Source organism: Emydura macquarii, unplaced genomic scaffold (genome assembly GCF_026122565.2).
Source record: "Emydura macquarii macquarii isolate MOO-44397 ecotype Brisbane River unplaced genomic scaffold, CSIRO-AGI_Emac_v2 contig_1451, whole genome shotgun sequence".
Classification (NCBI taxonomy): Eukaryota; Metazoa; Chordata; order Testudines; family Chelidae; genus Emydura; species Emydura macquarii.
The window spans coordinates 19,830,402-19,849,383 of NW_027131588.1; the positions used below are offsets into that span (position 1 = coordinate 19,830,402).

An 18,982-nucleotide genomic window follows, 5' to 3' on the forward strand; every position below is an offset into this window, starting at 1 on the left:
TCTAGTTTTTCTCTGCAACCATGAGGGCTGGAAACATCTTTAAAAAAAAAAAAAAAGTTGAGACTCATGTGATCACCTGACTGCAGGATTTGGGAATTTATGAAGAGCACCAAATGTCACCTGGGGAGCTGGCAATGCTGCTGAGAGAAAGGAGGCTTTTATGGTTAGGAAACTGCTCTGAGACTCAGAAGGTGTGTGGAGGAGTTTGGAGTGGGGGAGGGCGTTTCTGGCTCTGTACAAACTTTCCTGTGACCTTGGGCAAGTCACAGTCTCCCTGTGCCTCAGTTCACCCTCGGTATAATGGGGACCTTATAGGAGTGTGGTGAGGATAGATTCATTAGGGCCAGATGGTTCCTGCTCTTGGTGCACTGGGGTGAGGAAGCCTCGCTTTCCCTCCTCCCTTCCCTGGAGCTCTGCATAGGGTGGGGTGGCTCCACACCGCTCCCACTCCATGGATCCTCAGGGCACAATCTGGCCCATAACATGTGGGAGGCCCTGGGGTACTGTAGTGGTAGACGCTAGGGATACCTAACCAGAAACAGCATTGTTTTTAAAGCTATTTAATCCTGAAGATGCTTAACGCATGTGCCTAATTTACTACCATGAATAGTGTCATTGATTTCAGTGGGACTACTCACAGAAATAAAGTTAAGCACGTGCATAGGTGTCTGCAGGATAGTGGCCTAAGTGACCATTAAGAGAATAACAGAAAATGCATTTAAAAATTGCACCATCCACAATAACAGGCCTGCACCAATCTTCCCTCACAGCCCAAAAAGGTAGTGGTCCCACCTGTGCTCTTCTTTTTTATCCCTTGCATATTCTTTATCCAAAAGGCCTCAAAATACAAGAGATAAATATTTAAAATAATACCATTTTATCGGCATATTTATTCCACTGCTCAGATCATCAATAACTTGCCTTCCCCTTTATTGAAGGGTTGGGATTAAATACACATGGACAAGGGCTCTCTTCCCTTAGAAGACTCTTGGAAACAAGTTTTTGACATGCAATCATTTATCCCTTACTGGGAAATGTGCTGTGTGATAAGTGCAGTGCCAAGCCATTAGAGATCTATGTTTTTAATTTCAGCTTTCTTTAAACTTCTTTTAGGAGTTTCTTTAAAGCCTTTTCACTTATCGGAGAAACTCAGGAAAGAGAGAGAGTATTAATCCACTTCTCCAACAGATACTTTCAGTGTAACCCAAACACGGTTTCTACTCAAGGTAATTTTGCTTCTGATTTCTAGGTCATGGGCATTCCTCTTTGTTCTTTCTCTTTTGGCTTTAGCCTGTATGTTTCCCGTGTACATACCCTACATGTTCTGTATTGGGCTAGGCCGTGCCTCCCCATCTACACTGCTGTTTTTAGCAATGTGGCGTCCCGCTGCCTCCCACTGCTGCAGCCCTTCACCGCCGAGAACGACTCCGGCCGTGTGGAAAGGCCTCCTGCCTGCCAGAACCTTTCCTTACTGCAGTGAAAGGCTCTGGCAGTGGGGAGCAGCTCAAGTCTTTCCGTATTGCCTCCCCTCTGCCGGAGCCTTTCACCGACACTGCCCACTGCAATGTGGACACAGCCTGGTTTTCACTGTGGCGCGTAGCTACAGGTACACTCCACACCACCGAAAATGGTGATAGTGTAAGTGTAGTGCTAGGGCCTCATCCCACAAAGAGTTCAGCACATAAATAGTTCCTCTGGCTTCAGGATATGATCACATACTCTGTATTTCCATGGGACCCCCGCCTCGTTCAGTGGACGGGATGGACAGTGTGTATGATCCAGTGCCTTATTCACTGCACACCATTCAAATGTCACACTGAACAGGGAATTGTTCATTTCCTCATAGTCTCTTTGTATGTTGCTCATCAGTGTAGTACCTGAATGCTTCATAGAGTGACAAATGTATCTTCCCCACTCCCCGGTGAGCTGATGTTACCCCCACTTTACAGACGGAGGTGCTGAGGCACAGAGAGATGAAGATTGATATTTTCAAGTGTTCACAAATTCGGGGTGACCAATGAGACCTGGGGCCTGATTTTCACAGACAGTGAGCACCCACAACTCCCATCGACTTCAGCTGGATTAGTGGGCCATCAGCACTTCAGAAAAGCTGGCTCCAGATGTCTCAGAATGGGCCCCCAGAAATGAGGCACACACAGTCAGTGGCTGCGTCTGCGAATGTTGGCCTATGTGGCTTTCCCAATGTCGCATAATCAGCCAAGGGCAAAGCCAGAGAGAGAACCCATTTCTTTTGGCTCCTCGGTCAGTGCTTTCACCACAAGAGTCTCTTCTTAAGGATCCCCGCAGCACTGGCTACACAACATGCAGCTTCTGCAGCATACGAGGCTAGGGTCCTCTGAGCAAAAGCCTTCACTGCATAGCCCTGCCTTAGTCAGGATCTAAGTCAAGCACTGCAGGAGTCCTGGGGTACGGGGAGGGAATAGTATGTGATCGTGTCATTCAGGACTACATTTCTGGAAGACCAGACATACTGACCCGAGAGAGGCTGTAACCTCTCCTTGCTGGAAGGTCAGTGGTGTCCCAGGCAAGGACATATAGACTTTCTGTTCTGGCCCTAACGAGCGAAAAAAGAAAGAACTGATTCCATCTGGTGTACTGATACTAGCAAGGTAGCTGTGAGAGTGTGGTTTCACATCTACTTTATCTTATCAGTCGATGGTTTTGTCAGGTGATGAAAGAGAGTATGACAGAAACTGACTTTCGTGAAATGACTTTGGATTGATTTCCCTGCATTTTTGTGTGTATTTCTTGATAAGCTGATTCCCCTTAAAGGCAGAGGCAGACTCAGTTGGGAAGCAAGGGTCCCAGTGCACCCTGAGCTGTTCTTAAATATACTGTCCCTGGTAGCGTGAGTTTGTGTATAAGATGACCAGACATCCTGATGTTATCAGGACCATCCTGATATCAGGGACTTTGTCTTATTTATGCAATTTTACCCCAGCCACCCCCAAAAGTGTCCTGATTTTTCATACTTGCTATCTGGTTGCCCTGTTTGTTTGTGACATCTGCTCTCTCTCTTCCCAGATGGAGTCCACTGTCTCACATGTGCAGTGATGCTGCTGAACACAGACCTCCATGGCCATGTGAGTGCACATTCTAAGAACATGCTGTGCCCTTGTTTTCCAGGAGAGCGTGCCTGTCAAAGTACAGCTTTCAGGAAGTCGTGCTTGTCACGATCAGCCCTCTCAAGTGTGATGGGGTGTGGCTCCCCTGCATGTCCCTGAGTTCCAGGAGGGCTGTGTGCCCACTCCCCCAGTTAAAGCTGTGCCCAAAAGCATTGGGTGGGGAAACTGAAAGTGCTCCTTCTTCCGATGCTCATCCTCCTTTTTTGTTGCTCTTGTTTGCTCTCCGTGGGTCCATCAGCCTGTTCTGGCCTGGCCTGTTGGCTTCTAATCTCCCTGCTGCTTTGATGTCCCAGGGAGGAGGAGAAAGAACCTGTGAGGAAATGGGAAAGTGTCTGTTCGGAGGAGGCTGGGAAAGCCCTGGGGAAGATAGCATGTTTGGGTAGCCAGTTAGGAACTGAAAGCCTCTTGGATGAAGTGATCGTGGTTAATGTCCATACAGTCTCCTCTGCAACTGATGTAAAAACAGATGAGCTAGTAAAGCCAAAGAGTGTGTTCAGCATACTTGATGCATTTGGAGACCACATAATCTATATTTCAGTGCACTAAGCACCCAGTTGTATGTGCTCATGGTGAAATATGACTGCTCTGAATTTTAACATTTTGGGGGTCTCTACTACATAACTGGGTCTATTTCTGCACCCCTTACGTTACGTAGAATGGTACTTCCCTGAGGAGTATTGGCTTCAGCTGGCTGGCTTGCATGAGTAAGAACTACTCAGCATAGGCTGTGACCAGAAAACAAATGCATTTCCACAACAGCAAATGCTACCCAACAACAGCTTGAACTTGCACTCGGTCCTCATGCAGGTGAAGCCTCACTGATGTTAATAGGAGCTTTGCCTGTGTGAATGACTGCAGCATCAGGCCCAGAGTAATTTACTCTCCAGGATAATGGTAGCAACAATACAGAAGTGAGAGCAGGCCATAGGGAGAGTGAGAGTCTTGTGGAAATCCGGATTCCCTGCAGATTTCCAGTGTGAAGTGGAGCTTCTTTATGTTGGACAGAGCCGGAAAAAGGTGCAACACAGTCGTGCTTTAACTGGAGACGTAATTCGGAGCTTTGCCATGCCTGCTGGACATAGATCCGGTTGGGGGCAGTGCAGAGTTCCCTCTCCCCAAGGCGTGCAAGGAGGGATTCTGCCCTCAGGAAAGCGTGGAGCATCCCTACAATGGGTGCAGCGAACTCCCTCCCTAACTCCCTGCTTGGTGCTCTGACACTGTGGCCACCCACCCTCCCAGCCTCTTGGGGAGGGTAGATCTTCTTATGCTCCATTGGTGCACAGAAGGAACAATTCTGAGCCTGGGAGATTTCTAGCCCCTTTTTGTTCAGTGCCATTCCACTCATGGCCACTAGGTGGCAGAGAATGACTGGCATTTGTGTGAGTTATCGTTGTGCCAGTGGACCATTCCAGATGGCCTGTCTGCCCTACAGGTTAAAATTAATGCAAATGTGGGTGGTGGGGTGGAGGAGCACAAACATACATTGGTTTGATGTCGCTGTTTAATTTGTATTTCAGAAATGTTACTTGTGATGCAGGGACTTCTAGCACCCCAGAAACTGACACAACTTGGTTCTTAATAGGGAGAGATATTCTAACTGAAGCAAGGAAGAGCTGTTCTCCAAACATTTGGGAGCCTTTGGGTGTGGTTCTTATAAGAAAGGAGGTTGCCTCTTGTACAGACTTCAGTGCAACTGCAAGGAATTTATAAAAGTTACAACTAAGACTTTCAAAGCTGTCTAAGGGACTTTTAACATCCATTTCCCATTAGTTTTAATGGGGGATGGGAGTCCAAATCCCCTAAGTGGCTTTGCAGAGCTCAGCCTAAGGGAAGAGAAGTTGCAAGCAAACTCTACTCCCAGAGGGCCACATTCTGCTACCCTCTCATGTTGTGCACAGAACCGTACTCCTCTGGGAGTCCCACTGACATTGATGACACATCTCCAGGGAATAAGGCAGTACTCCTCATGAGTAAAGATAAAGATACAGGAATCTGCTCCAGAGCATTCACTCTCAAATTGCTCCATTGTTTAGCATGCTATTTAGCTGGAGAATATCCCTAGCTTTACACTGCTGCTGAGACTCAGATGATTCTGTTTGTCGTAAGACTGTGTAACCCTGCAGATTTCTGCGCCTGGTAGTTATGACCATGTTGTCTTAAGTGTGGAGAATGCATAGCAGCTGCCATAATAACTAACAGAACCCTGCATGTATTTCTCGTATCCTTCTCTTCCTTGGATCACCTGTAATCTTTTTTTCTTTTGCATTTTCCTTGTAGGTGGTAAGTTGGGTGTTTATAACTTTGAATGCAGCCACTTCTGCACCTATAACTGTCTGTTTTTTAACTATAGTATAATGCTTCAACATGTTAGCATGACTCTGCTATGCAGTGAAGCCTACTGAAGAAGTAATTGAATGGATCTAATTTTAACCCTCTTTATTCCTCCCTGTCTTGCTGCTGTTCATATTCTTTCCATTTATTGAGTAAGCCACTTCAGTTACCATGTGCTGGAAAGGAATATCTAAGAGAGAACCTATTAATATGGGCAGCAACCCACTTCAAGTGGGGAAATTAATTGTAATTTTAAGGTCTGACAGCAGCAGCAAAAGCCTAAATCAAACCACACCAATTCAGAGCTTTGTTCTCTGAAATGTAATAAAAGCAGGATCAAGAGTTAGGGCTAGGTTGGGAGCTGGTGTGTATGCTGTACTGCTCCAGGAGGCAGTATGGGTCAGAGACACTCCTCTGATGGCAGCCAGGAAGGAATTGTGCCTCTTTGCTCTGCAATAAGGGGGTAGTGATTTATTGCTGGTCTATACAGTAGCAAAGTGCAGCATCTCCTTGTTGGATTGGCATTGCTGTCTGACATGGTGGGGGTTGAACCATGGCTGAGCCTGCTCCTCATCCCTCCATGCCCATGTGCTCTGGAGAGGAGCAGGCACAAAGACCAAGGAATGATGTAGCCCTAAAACTGTGACTTCTCTAATAGATGGAGTTCCTTCAGTCTGCCAGGGTCTGTCTGCACGGCAAAGTTGACTAGGCCTCTTCCTCATGTCTTGTCCCTAACCCAGCTCCTGTCCACACATCAGAGTTTTGTGGTGCTTTCAAACTAGGCTAGCTGGCCCCGCTGGGTATAGGCTGGAGCTGCTTTAACTCAGGCTGTGGGTGAGTCAGTGTCTTCCCACGATTCCCCCATGTGCCTGGATGGACAGACAAGTTCTCCCACAGTTCCCTGGGAAAGAATGATAGAGCGGCTTAGCTTGCTGCAGCGCTAAGAACCATGGGATATACTCCCATAAGTCCTAGCGACACACATGGGGGTGCACAGCACCAATGAGGACACAGTGACTTGAGTGGGGCTTTGCTGTGTGGCTGCTCACAGCCAGGCCAGTCTAACCTGGGTGCTCAGATCCTGGTGCTGATCACCTGAGTGCCAGTGAGACTATAAACCGAAGAAGGCCCTTTGGCTTGGAAATGCCAGTGCAGCCCCAACCTCGGGGAGTCACCGAAAGTTAGGGTTCGAAACATGGGGTTTAATTCAGAGCTGTATTTTCCAGTACAAGTTTGGTTTCTAAGCCTGGTGGAAGAAGTTCTTCCCAGCTTGTCAACTTCCAGACTGCTGCTTTGGCAACATGGCTCCAGCTTTCTGTTAAGTTAGACCTTAAAGTTCTACAAACATAACCCCGCCTTTTGTAAAGTGCTTGGAGATCTGTGGATGAAAGCGCAAGTGCTAGCAAATACCACCACCACCTTCATCCTCATTATGATTTTTGTGTACAATTTAACATCCATTATTTGAACGAGAGGCTGCGCTATTCATGCACCTTTCTTGTATGTTTTCCAGCTGGGTTCACGCAGACATGCTTGCACAGATGTCTCTGTAATGCTGCTCCGCACAGGCTGCCTTGGGCTCGAAATAAAGCAAGGAGGTGCTATCCACCCAGACTTAGTTTACATAGGCCTAACTGTCGTTGGACAGTAGCACCCATCTGACTGTATGGTTCTGTAATGTATCTTTTGGTGTCTTCCAGAACATTGGGAAAAAGATGACTTGCCAAGAATTCATTGCTAACCTTCAGGGGATGAACGAAGGCAAAGATTTCTCAAGGGGGTTGCTGAAGGTAAGGGATGAATTAAGTGGCTAGTTTTAAAATAAGATATTTGGGTTTGCCTTTGCTGACTGGTTACTGAGACACGGTTAAAACAGACCACAGGATTTACTGGATTCTTATTTGTCAGTCATGGCATTTCTCTGCTCCCAAAACACATACAAAAATTCACTCCTTCAAAGTCAATTAAAAGTCCCAATGAAGATACTTGCAGTGCATTAAGGTAAGTGTGTGTGTTAGCCTCTGCAGGGATGGGGCCATGGATTTTAATAAAAGAAAACAAAGGTGTGGCACAGTCCATTAGTGCTATACAATGATAAGAGCAGGCATAAAGCCAGCCAGTTATTGCAACTGAATGTTTAAGAGGGAACCCTGATTGTGTATTATATAAGTTTTATATAGAGCTTGGGAAGAGGTGCATAGCGGTTTTCACATCAAAATGATTAGAATGCATTGTACTGCTTTTCTGCAGGGCTTGTTCGTATAATTTATGTGAGTCTTTAAATGTGAATAACTTCAGGGAGTCTGAGCTGGCCATATCTCATTTTAGCAGCAATAATAGTGGGAAATATTTCCTTTCCTTTGTCTGCTTGTTGGTATGAAACATTAGGCTGTTGGAAGGGAGGTGAGTTTACACTAGCGTTCATGAATTGTTCAGTAATGGGAAAATACAAAATACTGTTGCACCTGGGCCTGACCCAAAGTCCACTGAAGCCAGTGGAAAGACTCCCATTGTCTTCAGTGGGCTTTTGGATCAGGCCCCCAACGAAATGCAGGACACAGTATATAGTTCAGTGTTGTAGGCATTGCTTTTTTAATTTTTGTGGTTTCTCCGTTTGCTCTTGTTTCCTCCTGAGGGAGGCCCAGCTGCTCCTGGCACTATTGGCTAAATTTAAGCCCTTCTTTGAAAAAATAGAAATCTTGGCCTGGGTTGTCAATAACTGAAGCCTTGCTGAAAGGAGGTTCCCAGGTAAACTCATTTCTAACACTGCCTTGGAGAGGCACAGTGGGATTACTTTACAGACTAATTAAAGGTCCTTATTGACTACTTAGATCTCCAGTGCTGTGTTTAAATAGCCCATTTTAGTGTACTAAAGGAAGATTGCCATTGTGCTTACCTGCTGTTTATTTTCCTGCTGTTAGAAGAATAATGATCATTATCCATTCCAAGCTAGATCCTGGCCCATCCTGTTAAGGCTCTTCAGCACTGACCTTAAAGCTATAAATGGGTAGCTATAAACCTGGGAAAACTGATTCTGTGCCAGCCCAGACCATCCCAGCAAAGGCAGTGTGATGGAGCTTTGAGGGGGTATTTCAGGGGCTAAAGGGAGTAGGGCTGTAAAGCACTGCTCTCCATCATGCCCTGCCCTTGTCCCAGTTCCTTTCAGAGGCTCTCATTTGTGTGGGAGGCTGATTTGATCCTTATCCGGCCCCAGGATCAGAGGGGAAGAGAGCAGAAAAGTGGCTTTTAGAGCCACCATTTCTTATCCCCCAACTCTGCTGAGATTTGCTCTGGCACAGCTGAAGATTTGCCTCTTTGTTTTCCTTAGTACATCTGAATAGCTGTCTTACTGGCAGTCTGCAACTGATACCCTAACAGCCGACACATGCTTTATGTTTAGAAACAGAAATTAAATGCATTAGGCCTTTAATCAGCAAGGTGCTTGAGCAAAATGCTTTTATTTAACTATTACATGAGCAACACTATGAATGAAAACAAATTCAATGTCTGACTCAGAATCCCTAAAAACAGTGTGTCTCTAGCATTCTTGCTCTTGACTTTGCAATTCCTGTTAGATACCTGCAGAGTCCACAAGGTGGCATGATGTCACAGCTGAAAATATAACCGCAAACAAGAGTTTTAAAATACCAGATACCTTGTCATCAGTACAGAAGGGGTCAGGGAGAAAACTGGACCGCTGTGAGTCACAGTTTTTTCTTGATTCTCCTATTGGTGCCAAGCTAGGCATTTTCCATTACATGGGCCTGGGCTTAAAGATATATTTTCCAAATTTAGTAGATGCAGGGAAAGTTGGATTTTTTTGTTTTTTGTTTTTGGTAGGCTCGTAGGTTTTAAGAAAAAAGAAAATAACTTAAAGCCTCAGGAAGCATCCAGCTAGTTCTCCAGGAAGCTGGCCCTGATGTATGCCACAAGTGGTGTCTGAATTACTATGGAAAGGAAGATCCACATTTAGTTAAGAGCTGCAGATTCTGCTTTCCTGCATGGTATCTAAAATAACCAAAGATCAAGTAAAAATTAACTCTTGCCTCCAAGTATACTCAGTCAGTCCCATTGACTTCAGTGCCCAGAGAGCAGAATCTGGCTCAGTGTCTTTAGCTTATATGCCTTTGAAATAGCAGAGTTTTGGTTTGCAGACATCAATCTTGCTGCTTCCTGTGAAATAGAATGGTGAGACTGCTGGGAGCTAGCTAATACTCTCTACATGATCACCTTCAGAAGTTCTCTGATGTAAGATCTAACTCCCTCTCCCCCTGCAAGAGAGGTCTTTTTGTTTTACTAAGGTTTCTTGTACAATACTGACACTTGGATATACAGCACAGAGCTTTATAGTTAGGATGCAGTTTTCTAAGAATCTTTGATACCACTTCAGGAACTGAGATTTTATTCTTGCTGGAATTTGAAATGAGAAATCCAGATCTGATCTCCAGCTCCTTGTGTCTTCCTGCAGATTTGTTCATTAACACTGAATAGAGCTTTGCTCTGATATCTCAGTCTGTAATCCATCCCCCCAATTCTTTGTCAGATCTGAGGTTATGTTCTTTAATGTTGAAAACCACAGAGGCAAATAAACATAAGTAACTGAGATTAAAAACTTGGTTCCCCTGAGATTGGCTTGCAGTATTTATCCAGTCAATGCAGGGAGAGATGTTTGGTTCCTTTTTATTCCACCCTATTTTCACTAAAACCATCTGTCACACATCCCATGTGGCTGGCATCAGTTAGAATTGTAGAATCATAGAAGATGAGGGTTGGAAGGGACCTCAGCAGGTCATCTAGTCTAACTCTCTGCTCAAAGCAGCACCAACACCAACTAAAACATCCCAGCCAAGGCTTTGTCAAGCTGTACCTTAAAAACCTGTAAGGATGGAGATTCCACCACCGCCGTAGTAAGTTACTAATGTGCGATAGAAACGGAGATATTGGACCTGAGTCTTGTTTTCACTAAGGCCCTTCTATGGTGCTCTGGCTGTACAGAGGCCTCGAAATGGTGGCAGTTGATACTTACACTCAATCAGAGATCTCTGTACATCATCAGACTAGTGTAAAGAGTCCTTGATGTAAATCAGGCCCCTGGCTGTGATTCTCCCCTCCTTTGCGCAGGTGTAAATCAGGAAGAACTTCATTGATGTCTGCGGCTTTAACTGACATAAGTGAGGGAAGAAGCAGGACTGTTAAATCCAGGCAGAGTTAGATTTTTGGGTGAAATTTTTCAAAGGTGCTAAAACTTTTTTAAAATCCCACCCATTGATTCTGAATTTACACATGCCAGCCACACAAGGGATTTTGCATCATATCAGCCTGTGATCAGACAAGTTGACCCTGAATTCCTGGCACATTGTTTCACTTTCAGCCCATTGAAATAGTACATTTTTCTGGTAAAGATTTCTTGATCCTTGGAAGTCTAATAAAACCCTGCAAGGAATGTGAAATGTCAGTGATGATTGTATCTATGTAGCCATATGTAGCTGTGTTGCTCACTCCTAAAGCAAATCTGGAATCAGACAGCTACATACATTTACAACTGGGGACTAGTGGCAGATTTGCAATAAATGGAAGAACTCAGGATAGCAACCTACACTCAAGGCTCTTCAGAGCAAATATACATGGAATTCTGGTTACTGTATGTATAAGCGGGGACAAGAATGAGGGACTTAACAATAAACCTTAAAAATTGGGCAGCACAGAGGCAGATGGAATTCACCAGAGACGAGTGAAAGTTAATGAGCAGGGACAGGACCAAGTCGGGAGAGAGGTCATGGTTAGATCCTGGCTAAATGGGATGGGTGCAGGGCAGTCTCAGTACGAAAAAGGTTGAGAAACCCCATGACTATATAATAGATGTAGTTTATCCAGGGGCCCTATTCTCCCTAGCCCATACCACCTTTATACTGGTATAACTCCATTGACCTCACTGGAGTTCTTGTGGATTTACACTGGCATTGGGTATTCACAAAGGTAATAAGATGTAATAAGGCTTGATATGGGAGCTGCTGAGTGGAAATCCCTGGCTTGTACAGGAGCTCAGACTAGATGATCATCATGGTCCCTTCTGGCCTTCAGTCATTGAGGAAGGGCCTCTGCTGTTTCAACAGTTTATGTAAAATTAGAGCAGCACATATGCAAGTCAACAACCCTGGGGCCATGTAGAAATTTCACCCATGGCATAAACAACGAGAGTTCTGTGGCACTTTAACAGATTTAATTTTTGTAGGCATAAGCTTTTGTGAGACTCAGCCGAAAGCTTATGCCTACAAAAATTAAATTTGTTAGTCTTAAAAGTGCCACAGAACTCTTGTTGTTTTTGCTGTATACGGACTAACACGGCTACCCCTCTGGAACTGTTACCCATGGCATAATCACACAGAAATAAGGGAATCTGGGGGAGGGGGTGGTGGTTAGTTTCCTTTGAAGCATCCACTGTGGCTGTTCTTGAAGATGGGATATTAGACTGCGTGGACCATTAGCCTGTTCTGCTCTGACAGTGCCTGTGCACGTTGAGTAGTAATTCCTTGTAGATTTGTGTCAAACAATCGACATTTCTAAAAACTGGACATTGTAATAATTGCCTGTAATGATGAATGAAGGGCTTGTGACAAGGTGTATATACCTCACCTCCAGCAAAGGCGTGGAAAGGATGAAAGGGGAGAAAGGGAGTGGACAAGCTGCCATTTGTGTTGAGAGAGGTTGCTGGGACTCATTAGGGAAGCAGGCCTTTGTGGGGATGTCTACACAGCAGCTGGGAAGCCTGGTTCCCAGCGCAGGTAGACATATCCACGCTAGCTTTGTTGGAGCTAGTGTGCTAAAAATAGCAGCAGCTTGGCTGACCCCCTGCGTATGTACTTGGGCAGCGCCACTGCCCGCGTCAGCGTGACCACCCTGCTGTTCTTAGTGTCCTAATTCGAGCAGAGCCAGTGCGGGTAAGGCTACCTAAATTCTGCATTGCACCTTTCAGCTGCTATGTAGACATAGCCTCAAAGGCAATGTTTGGGTTGTGAGCGAGGATCTTTTGTTTTAGGGAAGAACACTGTTGTTGAGCTTTGAGCCCAGCTGATCCCTGCCTCTCAGGGCCCAGGGCAGTACTTGGTTTTCTTAGGATTCCTAGAGTCATTGGCACAGTGTTCCTAGAGAACCAAGGTCATTTGTTGTGATACCCACTTGGGTTGGTGATGGAGGAAGCTGGAATGAGACATGGTTTTATTCCATAGCTACAACTGTCTGTCTCATTATGTGAAACCTGAGGATCCCAGAGGGCAGGCTGTAGCAGCTACATTTCCCCATAACATCTAGAATGGCAATGGACCAGTTGTGTAATTGCTACATGCTTGCTGTATTGATAGAAGGTGTTGGCTATTCATAGAGCTGACTGGAGGTTAGAGAGCTATGCACTAGGGTAACTGTACAAAAAAGAAGAGACAAGAGTGCAGTTTACTATAATGCAGGCTAGCTGATTATAACTGTTGTCAGGAAATGTCTGATGGGGTAGGATTCAAATCTGCCTTAAAGACTTGGACATTTAAGGCCTGATTTTCAAAGCCATTTAGGGGTTCAGTTCATCTCCCATAGAGGCACCTAAATGAAGTGGCCATATTTTTAGGTGGGAGCTACTAGGTACTGAGCTCTTGAAAATCTGGCCCTTAGTTTCGGAAATCATTTGAATACTTGATCTGACTCCCTGGGATCTGCAATTTCCTATGGAAGTTGTGAGGCAGTGTTTATCTCCTTTTGCTGTCAGTTTCTTGCACTTAATTAAGGTTTTGTTTCTGTTTGTCTCTTGCCTTTCTGTCTAGCATGGGGATTTTTTCCCCCCTTAGACCCTCCAAAGCAAACACTTGATTAGAAAAGGATTCCTGGCATCCCGTTTGTTCCAGTCCAGTAATTTAAGATGTCTAATGGAGAAAGGGGGCGAGTTTAAAGTAGTTTAGTTGTTCCTCCCTTATTTACCCGGAGGAAATCATGCTGATCACGCTGCTGTGTGCACATTAATTGCTTTCTTTTGCATCCTCTGCACGCCTTTTCATTTGTGTACAGCAAGGGTTCTCCACTAAAAGGTGGTAATCCCTTGCTGCTGTAAAATGGAAAGGGGAGGCCAGCTACTTCACAGGTAGATGAGAAGGGAGTCCTGAGGAATTGTCAGCCGGAAAGACCGAGGACCAGTGGTTGACAGTATTAATTCCTAGAGTGCTTTTATTGGTATAGTATTGCAAATGAGGACAGCAAAAAGTATAGACAGCAAAAAAATATAGAATTCTGTTCAGTGTTGGATCAAGAATTTAGAGAACGTTTTACCGAAAGAACCTAAAACAAAAAGCCCCTACACAAACAAAAAAGATGGAGGTGTTGGATCTTCTGCAATCTGTTTTTGTTTTTCCCCTAGTAGGGACAAAATTTACAAGCTATTTTCTGTAGCCCCTTCTAATACATTTAAATATGAAAAAACACTTGCCCCAAAACTTCAGGTTGCCAAGAGGTAATAATGCCAACCTGAAAAACACGAAGTCCAGGAAATGCAGAGTAAAACAATTGGCCTACATACATCATCCTACACAGACATATGCTGCCTATTTCCCTAACAAATTAACCCTACACAATCCCAGTCACCAAGGTCACACCCAGACCACCTTAATTCTGCCCTCTGCTTACTGCCAGTGCTCCTGTGGGATTAATCTTACTTTCCTGTTGCTAGTGGTTTTGAGTGTTGTGGATTATAACCTGTTAGGTACTTTAGACAGTTAAACCTGTTTATCATACAGAAGAACTGTGAACTATAATATGATGCAGGTAGTTGTTTTAATTTTAGTATGTATTGCTTTATAAGCTTCACTAATCAGTGAGATTCTTATACCCTTACACTGAATAATGCCTTACTCTATGAGTGGCATCAGTGAATTACAGACATGAGATAGGATGATGGAATCAGTCCCCAAGAGATATATTGGCATACGTGTTGTGTTGTTATAAAGGTAGATGGTTGGTTGATAATGAAAAGTTCCTACAGTATTTAGTTTCCAGATTCCAGGGTTTTGAGTCAAACCACATATGCAGAAAAAATCTAATATCTATATTCTTCTCTCAAGGCAGATAAGCCCTAGTATTATGTCTGGGAAATCAACACAAGCTAACAGCAAAAGTAATTCTCTACACCAGCTTTGTGTTTCTGAATAGAGGAAAATAAAGCTTTTTGAACAATGCCCAGCAGCTCTAGAGACAAAACCTTCAATAGTTGTTTAGAAATACATATTCTCTTCTTATATGCTTCAGGGGTGGCCCAGTTGATAGACCGTTGGCCTGGAAGTTAGAAGACATGGGTTTTGTTCCTGACTGTGCTGTTGATGTGTTGGGTGACCTTCACCTCTCTGAGCTGCTCTCACTCTTTAGCTATTTGCGCTGTAAACTCTTTGGGGAAGAAACTCTCTCTCCCTACCTGTTTATGCAGCACATAGCATAACGGGGTCCCAATTTTTGTTCAGACCTCTAGGTGGCAGGGAATGAGGGGGAGTCAACTAAGAGTCTCTACTATTACTAGCAGCAGCTACATAGTTTTGTACCGGTTTCTGAGTGATTGTTTGGGGTTTCATTTTCATCCAAGAAGGCAAAGTCTCATTAACGTATTGTCTGTGGATGGATCATTTAAAAATGGACTCTTCAAATTGGGAACAATCAGTTTTTAAATCCTGTTAAATAATAAAAGCTGTCACTTACAATCTGACTTGTTAACTGAAATGTTTAGCAGTTCTAAAAGACGAACATGTAAATTCTGAGCTTCCCATTTATCCCTCTAAATTGTCACAATTGCCAGTTCAGAAAATATACAGTGCTATTCAGAAATGGCGTGTACTATCCCTTTAAAATCAGAAGCCTTGGATCCTTCTGAGTCGGGAAATCTCTAATACAATGTCACGCATACATTTTGGTCCTTCTGACATATTACTCCCACCTCCACGTGGGTAGAAAACAAATTCTGAAAAACATTCTTTGATCTTCCACCCACTGATCTGCTAGAAATGTAAGTTCTGTACTGCAACTGGGGGAAAGAGGGAGTAGAAATATAATTTATACCATATTTTTAAAAGATGCAGTTTCCATTGATTCTTCTTCAAGTAGAGTCCCTGTGGATGCTCCACTGTAGGTATGCCTGCGCCTCTGATCGGAGATTTTTGGTAGCTGTGTCTGTTCAGCCCACACATGCGCTCTTCCTCCCTTGTGGTCTGCCTCGAGGCTTTCTAGCGCTGCAGGAGGGCAAATCCTCCTCAGTTCCTTCTCCACCACCTTTGGCCTCGAACCCTTCCTTCTCTGTGTTATTAGCATAAGTAGCAGTTATTTTTGTTTGTTTTGCTCTCCTTAGTCATTAGTGTTTCCTTTTTACCCAGTTGGGAGAAGGAAAGAAAGAAAGAAAGGAAAACAAAAAAAGAACAAACAAACTTTAGTTTATGTTCCTGGCCCTGTCTGAGGGGATCCCCTCCAGGGGCCTTTAGAAGACTCTCTAAGTTCTTTCCAGTTAGACAAAAAGAAGAAGAAGAGGAGAGAAGAACTTTCTTCGGCATCCTTCACTGCTAGAGGGTGATAGCCACTCCCCCATATCCCCATGGGCATGCCCGGCTCCCCCTGCTTCAAGAAGTGCCTCTCCTGCAGGATGCTGTGAGGGACAGACACTCTCACTGTGTCCGGTGCCTGAGAAAGTCCCATATCTCTCAGAAGGGCCCCCTCTGCCAGCCCCTAAAGCTGTGGTCTCGTGGGAACCGGGAGCTGAAGTTAAAACTCCTCCTTATGGAGAAGGCTCGTCAGCCTCCCGGGGACTCTGGTGCTGACCCTGGATCATCCCCAGAGCCTTTAATTTCAAAGTGGGTAGAGTCTTGGGAGAAACCCAGCAGACTCCCCCCATGAAGGCTGGGGTGAAAGAAAGGGGCTCCAAGCCCCCAATCGAGTTGTTGGCCAGCCAGAGGAGTTCCCCAGTGTGGCCACATCGGCGCCGACAGCTCTGAAATGTGGTACCCAGAATGAGGGGCCTCCGCTATGAGTTCTGCAGCACGGCACTGGTTAGGGAAGTCAGGGGCTCAGGCTCTGACACTGCGGTATTGCCCCCTAGGCAGAAAGACCATTACCATGCCATCTCTAAGAGAGCAGCACCAAGAAAATCGTCGGTACCAGATGCAGCAAAGCTCCTGTCTAGGGAGTGCTTGGACCACGGACACTCCTCTGCAGTATCAAGTGAGCGCATGGTACTGCATGACTTTCAGTACCCTGGAGACCTGACAATTGGGAAAGAACTGCAATCCCCATTAATCAGTACACGTTCCACATGTCACGGCCATCCAGTATCTCTCAGAGAGAGTCCACCAGACATTCTTCTACAGCCTGGTTGTCCAGAGCCTCTGAGCCAGGGGAGGAGAAAACTTTTGCAGAACAGGAAGAAGGGCTTGAAGGGGAAACTACCCCTCCAACAAACTTCTCTTTGTTTCTATCAGACGATGCTGTAATGCCCCTCTCACCCTCCATCACTAGGTGATGATTTTAAGAACTTTCAGGATCTTACCAAGAGGATGACAGATGAACTGCAGAGTCCCCTACAGGAGGTGGCAGATACACATCACAAGCTGGTGGATATTCTATACACCTCCTTCTCGTCCAGATTTGCCCTCCCAATTAATGAGGCGATTCTAAATACTGCCAAAGTCATCTGACAGACACCAGCCTCCATCGCACCAACCTGCAAGAGAGCTGACAAAAAATACTATATCACTCCCAAAGAGGCAGACTTCCTGTTTCAACATCCCTAACCCAACTCCATAGGAGTGGATGTGATTAATGCAGAAGGCAAGCAACATCACGCCAAGCTGACCCCATACGATCAAGATTGGAAAAGTCTAGATCTTTTGGGGAGGAAGATCTTTTTGGGAGGTGAAAGACCTACACAGCTGAAAGTCGACCACGAATCATACTTACCTTTAAAAATGGAAACGATTCCAACTTTGTTGTCATTCTAAGCACATAGACTCAACCTCGTCTTACCTTCCTCTGATTTTATACTACATTTTAGACCTCAAGAGGTCAAAACTCTCACTCAGTTCCCTTAAGGTACATCTCACGGCAATGATGACTTTCCCCTGTCAGGTAGACGGATATCGTTGTTTGCTCATCCACTCACCTGTAGATTCCTTAAGTGTGTTGGGAATATCTTCCTGCATGTTAGATCACCTGCTTCAGTTTGGGATCTTAACCTACTTCTCAGGCCTTTGACTAGACCTCCCTTTGAGTGCATGGCAACTTGCTGTCTCTTATACCTGTCCATGAAGACAGCATTTCTAATTGCCATCATCTCAACTAGGTGCATAGGAGAAATAGAGGCCCTGATGGCCACCCACCATTCATGGTCTTTTTTAAAGACACAGTAACTCTGAGGCCGCATCCCAAGTTTCTCCCTAAAGTTGCTTACACTTTCTATGTGAATCAACAGATCCATCTTCCTGTTTTTTCCCCCAAAATCACATAGTGACAACAGGGAGGAGATTCAGCATATGCTAGATGTTAGAGCACTAGCATTCTACTTGGACAGGACTAAAGACTTCAGGAAGTCCCCTAAACTCTTCCTTTTGCGTGCGGAAAAATCCAAAGGCTCCGCGATATCAGCTCAAAGACTATCCAAATTGGGTCTCTGGTTGCATTAATCACTGTTATCAAGGGCACAACCCGTTATCTGTGTCCGGAGTCCGTATGCATTCCACGAGGTCAATTTCTACCTGGGTCACATTCCTTAAAGATGTCCCTATCTTGGAAATCTGCAGAGCAGTGACTTAGGCCTCTGCCCGCACTTTTGCAGAACATTATGCGATCACTGGAGATTTGGCCTCCAATGGTATCTTCAGCTCCACAGTACTCTTTGTAGTAAGACACCACTCCGAAGCCCAGCCATCCATGGGGAATACTGATGTGAAGTCACCTACAGTGGAGCACCCCTAGGGACACTATTTGAAGAAGAAGAAGAGGAAGTGACTCACCTTGTGCCATTGGTTCTTCGAGATGTGACCCTATGGGTGCTCCACAACCCACCCTCCTTCTCTCTACTTTGGAGTTTTCCCTAAGGGGCTCTGCAGTCAAGAAAGAACTGAGGAGGGTTTGCCCGTGCAGTGCTAGATAGCCTTGAGGGAGAGCTCATGTGCGGACTGGACGGACACTGCTACCAAAAACCTCCGATTAGAGGTGCAGAGGCGCATATTCACCTACAGTGGAGCACCCATAGAGAGAGACATCTCGAAGAGCCATTGTTACTGCATAAGGTGAGTAACTTCCTCTTTTGCAATTACTGCTGTATAAATCCTCTGAGTTTCTGAATTCTGTTAGTCATCACACCTTTAGAATGACATTGGGCTACTCTCTGTGACCTACTTAAACTATTTTCCTTTTGAACGAGAACATTGGGTTGCAACTTGAATGTTGATGTTTTTCTTGGGTGCTTGACGTTAAATAAAGCACTTAGTTTTCTTTCAAGG

At 45.0% G+C, this 18,982-nt stretch overlaps 1 protein-coding gene across 2 annotated transcripts in view; it reads left to right on the forward strand.

Annotated features, from left to right (window-relative positions):
- The window catches only part of LOC137156453 (PH and SEC7 domain-containing protein 3-like), a 122,963-nt gene that overhangs the window by 52,778 nt on the left and 51,203 nt on the right, over positions 1 to 18,982 (forward strand). For both annotated transcript variants that reach the window (XM_067553295.1, XM_067553296.1), the window contains 3 exons: positions 1,114 to 1,226; positions 3,046 to 3,104; positions 7,178 to 7,267. In XM_067553295.1, the coding sequence (XP_067409396.1) occupies positions 1,114 to 1,226; positions 3,046 to 3,104; positions 7,178 to 7,267 (262 nt within the window). The remainder of the gene's footprint in view (positions 1 to 1,113; positions 1,227 to 3,045; positions 3,105 to 7,177; positions 7,268 to 18,982) is intronic.